This window comes from Mus pahari, chromosome 10, assembly GCF_900095145.1.
Source record: "Mus pahari chromosome 10, PAHARI_EIJ_v1.1, whole genome shotgun sequence".
Lineage (NCBI taxonomy): Eukaryota > Metazoa > Chordata > Mammalia > Rodentia > Muridae > Mus > Mus pahari.
In genome coordinates, this window is record NC_034599.1 from 57,852,906 (window position 1) to 57,859,563 (window position 6,658).

Consider the following 6,658-nt stretch of genomic DNA (forward strand, 5'->3'; position numbering starts at 1 on the left):
GGGAAGGGAAAAAGGGAAAGGGAAAAAGGGAAAGGGAAAGGGAAAGGGAAAGGGAAAGAGAAAAAGGGAAAGGGAGAAAGGGAAAGGGAAAGGGAAAGGGAAAGGAAAAGGAAAAGGAAAAGGAAAAGGAAAAGGAAAAGGAAAAGGAAAAGGAAAAGGAAAAGGAAAAGGAAAAGGGCCCACCAAAGTCCCTAAGTAACTTCAGACTGTGGTGCTGCACGCTGGTAGTGATGGAATTAAGAGGCTGAGGGAGGCATGAGGATTGCTACAAGTCTGAGAACAGCCTGGGCTATGTACAAGGAGTTTCAAGTCTGGGATGCATGAGACCTTGTTTGACCTTGTTTGTTTGTTTGTTTGTTTGTTTTAAAAGAAGAAAAGAAAAAAGAAAGAAAACGTCCAAAAATTCTCAAAATGTGTTCTCAAGTTTCACCAATCAACAAAACTGAAATACCCAGTGATTTATGACAAGAATCTACAAACTATCTCCTAAAAGAGCCAAACAGCAAATACTTTAGGCTATGCAGGCACACATGGTCTGTTATATATAATTCACTGTTGATATTTTTTAAACAAAAAATTATTTATTTATGGGATACAGGTAGCACACACATGTGGAGGTCAAAGAACAACTCTTATGAGTCAATTTTCTCCTTGTCCATGTGGCTTCCTAGATACAAACTTTATTTTCCAATGAACACACACAAGCTTTATATGCATTAGGTAGATTCTTTCTTGTTTCAGTCATTTTAAGGATAAAATGGGGATCAGGGGCTGGAGAGGTGGCTTAGCAGTTAAGAGCACTAGCTGGTCTTCCAGAGGACCTAGAGTTCAATGCCCAGGAACCACATGGCAGCTCACAACTGTCTGTAACTCCAGTTCCAGGGGATCTGACACCCCCTCATTGATGCATACAAAATAAAATTAAATAAATTTAAAAAATAATAAAATGGAGTTGTAGAGATGGTTCAGCAGTTAAGAGCACTGGCTGCTTTTACAGAGGACCTGGGTTCAATTCCCAGCATGCACAAGGTACCTCATAACCAGTAACTCCAGTTCCTAATGGGGATCTAATGGCTTCTTCTGACCCCCACAACACTAGGCACCCATGAACAGGCAAAACAATTAAACACATATAATAAAATAAATCTAAAAACATTTTTTGTTTGGTTAATTTTTTTTGGACAGAGGATTTCTCTGTATAGCCCTTGGCTGTCCTGGAACTTGGTCATAAACCAGGCTGGTGTTGAACTCAAGAGATCTGCCTGCCTCTGCCTCCTATGTGCTGGGATTAAAGGCGTGTGTCATCACCACTCAGCTCTAAAGTCAATTTTTAAAAAAATAGTAAGATGGTGTATTATAACGTTCATGCTGTTTGTCAGGCTGGAAAGATGGCTCAGCATGTAAGGGCATTTGCCTTCGAGCCTGACTGTCTGAATTTGATCATGAGAATGTGCATGGTAGAGAAAACCAACTCTCTAACCTCCTAAATAAGCTGTCACATGTGCATGCAGAAGTGGACACATACACAAATATAATAATAAAATTCATGTATGAAAATACCTTCTGTATCTTCATTTATTCTGGGAAATTCTGTGAAAGTAACTAAAACCAAATACTTCCTCTATCAGTGACAGAATTTCAGTAATGCTCTCAAAATCATATATGGCCCCACACCATGCACAAACACTAATTAGATTCAGTGGATTATAAAAAAAAAAAAAAAAAAAAAAAGACAAAAAGAACCTGAAGTTAGGAGGGGCATACTAAGGAGGGTCCAAGGAGAGCTGAAGGAGAAGAGGGTAGATGTGACCCAATATATTGTATACACATACGAATTTCTCAAAGAATAAATTAAAAACCTAACCAAAAAAATCTTCTCCAAAAGACTGATGGCATATGCCCCTAATTCCAGTAGAGGTAGCAACAGAAGGATCAAGAACTCAAGGTCAGGCTGGAGAGATGGCTCTGTGGTTGTGGTTAAGAGCATTAACTGTTGTTCTTCCAGAGGTCCTGAGTTCAATTCCCAGCAACCACATGGTGGCTCATGACCATCTGTAATGGGATCGAATGCCTCTTCTGATATATCTGAAGACAGCTAAAATGTACTCATATAAATAAAACAAATAAATCTTAAAAAAAAAAAAAAGAATTCAAGGTCATACTCTGCTTCATATGGAATGCCAGGCCAACATGGGATGAATTAGACCCCAACCTAAACAACACCCCACATTCTCTAAAAGTATTCAAAACTTTTTCTTAATACCTAGCAATTCCTCAAACTGAAATGTTTAATATTAATGACAAGAATCAAGAAACATTTCTATAAGAAGCAGACAGGAAATACTTTAGGCTCTGGGGCACACATGGTCTGTTATTTATATATTCACTAGTTTTGTTTACATTTTAAGAATAAAAAAAAAAATCTGAGCTGGAGGCAGTAGCTCCCACATGTAATCTTAGCACCAAGGAAGGAAAAGCAGGGAGACCTCCCCTCAAACACCAACAAAAGTTCTTACACAAATACTGCACAAAAATAAACCACTGGAGATAGATTGGCAGCAACAATTTGCCAAACACCAACTTCTTTTCTTTCCGTTCCTTTCCTTTCCTTTTTCCCTCCCTTCCTTCCTTCCTTCCTTCCTTCTTTTTTTTTTTTTTTTTTTTTTTTTGGTTTTTCGAGACAGGGATTCTCTGTGTAGCCCTGGCTGTCCTGGAACTCACTCTGTAGACTCAGAAATCCACCTGCCTCTGCCTCCCAAGTACTGGGATAAAGGTGTGCGCCACCACAGCCCACCCAAACAGATTTCTAACAAGCAGCAACCAAAAAAGTCTGTTAAAGAATATCACACCAAAGGCATCAAAAATCACAACAATGTCAGTTTTGTTTCACATTAGTAAAGCAAGATGACATCACAGCAATTAAAAGTGGTTAATATGTTGAACTCTATACCTTGATAAGGAAATCTCAAGACAGGAAACCTAGTAACAGAACTTCTAGCACTCATATTATCTATGAATATGAATTCATGTTATGTCACATGTGTATGCTTAAAACACGTCTCCACTTAAAAACAGCAGCTGAAAGTTAACTACAACATCAAAGCTTAAATTTCCTTTCATGATAATTAAAACTATTTATACATTCAAGTAATCCAAACTAGTCAGTCTGTTTTACCGCTGAAAATTAAGAACAGAATTTAGAGACTGTTGGTAATTTGTTTTTATAAGGGTTACTGTACATTAATTAGGAGCCAGGTAAGGTGGGACAAATGGCTCAGAAGGCAGAGGCCGGAGGATCTTTGTGGGTTAAAGGACAGCTTGGTATATACTGAAATATACAGGAGGATAGCCAGAGTTTATATAGTGAATCTTTGTTTCAAACTTAGTATTTATTGTGTCTGACCCCATTGGTAACCACCCCACCTCTTTATTTTTGTCTAAATAACAGCTCTTATATATTTGACTTAATCTAAACTCAAAAGATTCTCGTTAACACCCTGACACTACTACCAAACATAAACGGAGTCAAACTTAACGTCTAAGAAAAGCGCTAAGCACAGCATGACCAAGCAGCTCCACATCACTCTTACCTAGACTGGTGGGTTTGATCAGTTCGTCCAACAGGTCATAGAATGGTAGTTTTTGCAGCTTTATGTCCGGATGGACTGGGTGCAGCGCTGACGTGAGATGTGGGAGTTCCAGTTCATGTTTAGGTCCCAGAAGAGAAACAGGGAGTAGTGGGGATGATGCAGGGTGACCATCATAAGTGAGCTGTGGAATGGTGGATGGAGAAAGAGTCGGAGGCATAGGACTTGAATGTACGTTGGGGATAGACAAGTCCGCAGGCGTCATAATTTTCTGAGGGAACCGCCTCCTGTAGAGTTCTTTAATTTTCATTTGTACAGCAGGACTACAGCCAGCCTTTAACAAATGCAGGGCTTTTGTAAGAAGTTCGTGTTTGCGTCCGTGCTTGTTCCTCCCAGCGTAGCCCAACAGTACTTGGAGTTCAGAAACTCTAAGGCTCATAACCATTTGCTTAGAGAAAAAAAGTAAAATGTAAAATATTAGTATCTGAAACCATAATTTACAATTTTAAAATTTGTATTTCACTTCTTCATATTGTTTTCTTAAATGCCAGCCCATTTACCATCCTATTTTAAACAAAGTTTAACTAATTAATAGCAAAGAAACTTTAAAAAATGCTATGTATAAGTTTATGGATTTCCATGTGAGATTGATTATAAAAGAGCCAGCACCACATCTTGCTTTAGCTTACTGCTTTAGCTTACTGCTTTAGCTTACTGCTCAGCGATATCAATAAGCACTTAATAATTCTCACTTAATAATAATAGAAGCAGACACTGTGGATGGCAAAGAGAGTAACGTGCCCTCAGGAGTATTCCCACTTTCTGGGGAAAAAGTATATTAAAGCCAGACAGACACCCCACCTCAAAACCAGTCACATTATCAAGTACTGCTCTATACTAACTCTGGAATCCAAGAACAGTTGCTATCTTCCTGTGGCTTACCTCTTATACAGCTAGCTGGCAGTCCCATCAGATGCTAAAGCTTGCACTTCTCATTTAAGCCATCAGGAATTCCATCTGTACAACCATAATAGGTGAAGCCACACAACAGAAATCTACTTACCTTCATTAATCCTGTGTTCACAATTTATTTCAACACTGTTTTCTACTTCCCCTACCTTCTAAGAACATGGAGATCTAATCTGAACCTCCCATTTTAAAGCAACACAAAGGGGAACCAAAAACCACACTGCTACTTATGGAAGTCCTGTCTCTGACAGGAAATGCCAGGATGGACACACACCTGCAAGCTTAAAGTCATTAAATCCTCTATTCCTTAACTGTTGGATTCTCTGGCCTCATATCAAATAACACCACACAGTGGCTGCACTGCCTCCCTGCCTTCCCATGCCACTCATTATAAATACCTTCTTTCTCGGCTAACACATTAGACCGGTGGTTCTCATTGGTTGGGACCCTTTCAGAGTTCATCATGTTGTAGTGACCCCCCATACACACACACACCATAAAATCACTTTCATTGCTACTTCATAACTGTAATTTTGCTACTGTTATGAACTGTAACGTAAATATCTGTGTTTTCCAATGGTCTTAGATGACCCTTGCACAGAATTTATTTAACTACCCTTTCCTTCCAAAGGGACCACAACCCACAGATTGAGAACCACTGCACTAGAGGGTCCTTTCAGGTAGCAGAACATCCCCCTAAAGTGACCAATGAGTGAATACTCTGATGCAATACAGATGGCCAGTCAAAGATAAACAGTCCTTCCATTGTTCCCACCTTCAAGTCCAGCCTCACCAGCTTGTCCTAGCAGATTGGAACTGTTTTACTGTCTCTCTCTTCTGGCCATTTCTCAGATATTTATGTACACAATTATCCTGTTGCATTGGCTTTTCTAGCCATATGGCAATTCCTTGCCTAGACAGAGGTTTTCCAGGGCTGATAACTGTTCTCGAACTAGGGTGCAACCATTTTATCTTCTGCATCTAGAACTAGAGTTTATTATCAACTATTTGGACAGTGAAAGAATGAACAAGAAAAGCATGCCAGGAGGAATAGAGGTGGAGTACACAGTGGTAAGTCATTCAAATCAATGCCCAAATTCCTGTGCTTTACAGAGGCGTACAAAGATGAATCCCAGATGCTGGAAACAAACTGCTGAGCACAATGGCCAACAACTTAAACAGCAGCAAGTGGGAGACTAAGAGAGGGGGATCTAAGTTCTAAGCCAGCTTGATATAGGTATTTTCTTTTTGGATACTAGCAAAGGCTGTAAATAGGACGACAATGGTATCTTTTCCCTACTCACTAAAACATCCAAGAAAGGTATAAAATAATTGGAAAAAGAGAACTGTCAGGCATGATGGAACAATCTGTAATCCCACCACTTAGAAGGCAGATCTCTTTGAGACAACCTGGTCTACACATAGAAGAGTTCCAGGCTAGCCAGGGCTATACAGTAAGACCCTGTCAAGAGAAGAAGGGAAAGAGAAGGGAGACTAGAATAGAGCCAGCACAGCAGAGTGGTTACAGGTACTTACTTGTCAGTCCTCAGCATCCACACAATGGATAAACTACTTCCTACAAGTTTTCCTCATGACACTCATATCACCCTCCTAATATATGAGTGTCTGCATGTCCGTGTGTCTGTATCAGTGTATCTACATGTGTGCAGGAGCCTGCAGAGGTCAGAAGAAGATACTGGATCCCAAGGCAAGAATTGTAAGTAGTGTGAGCTGCCCAAGAAGGGCACTGAAAACAGAACTTGGATCCTCTGGAAAAGCTGCATCAAGTGCTCTTAACCACACACCAACTCCCCATTCCCAGAAATGTATTATATTTATACATTTATATTTACTTAAGCTGGACATCTGTGCTCCTAGTACTTGAGAGGCTGAAAAAGAAGGAACTTCAGTTTAAGGCTAACTTGAGAATACTATAGGAATGATCCTTATTTCAAGATAATCTGTTTTTAAAGAAACAAAATCAAAAAAAAAAAAAAAACAAACCCAAACCATAAATAAAAGCTGGGTGTGGTGGCCTTTAATCCCAGCACTTGGGAGGCAGAGGCAGGCGGATTTCTGAGTTCGAGGCCAGCCTGGTCTAC

General features: G+C 39.7%; 1 protein-coding gene across 1 annotated transcript in view; it reads right to left on the minus strand.

Moving 5' to 3' along the window:
• Pias1 (protein inhibitor of activated STAT 1) overlaps window positions 1-6,658 on the minus strand; it is a 101,493-nt gene that overhangs the window by 69,032 nt on the left and 25,803 nt on the right. The window contains exon 2 of the mRNA XM_021206424.1: window positions 3,591-4,035. Coding sequence (XP_021062083.1) covers window positions 3,591-4,035 — 445 coding nt within the window. The remainder of the gene's footprint in view (window positions 1-3,590; window positions 4,036-6,658) is intronic.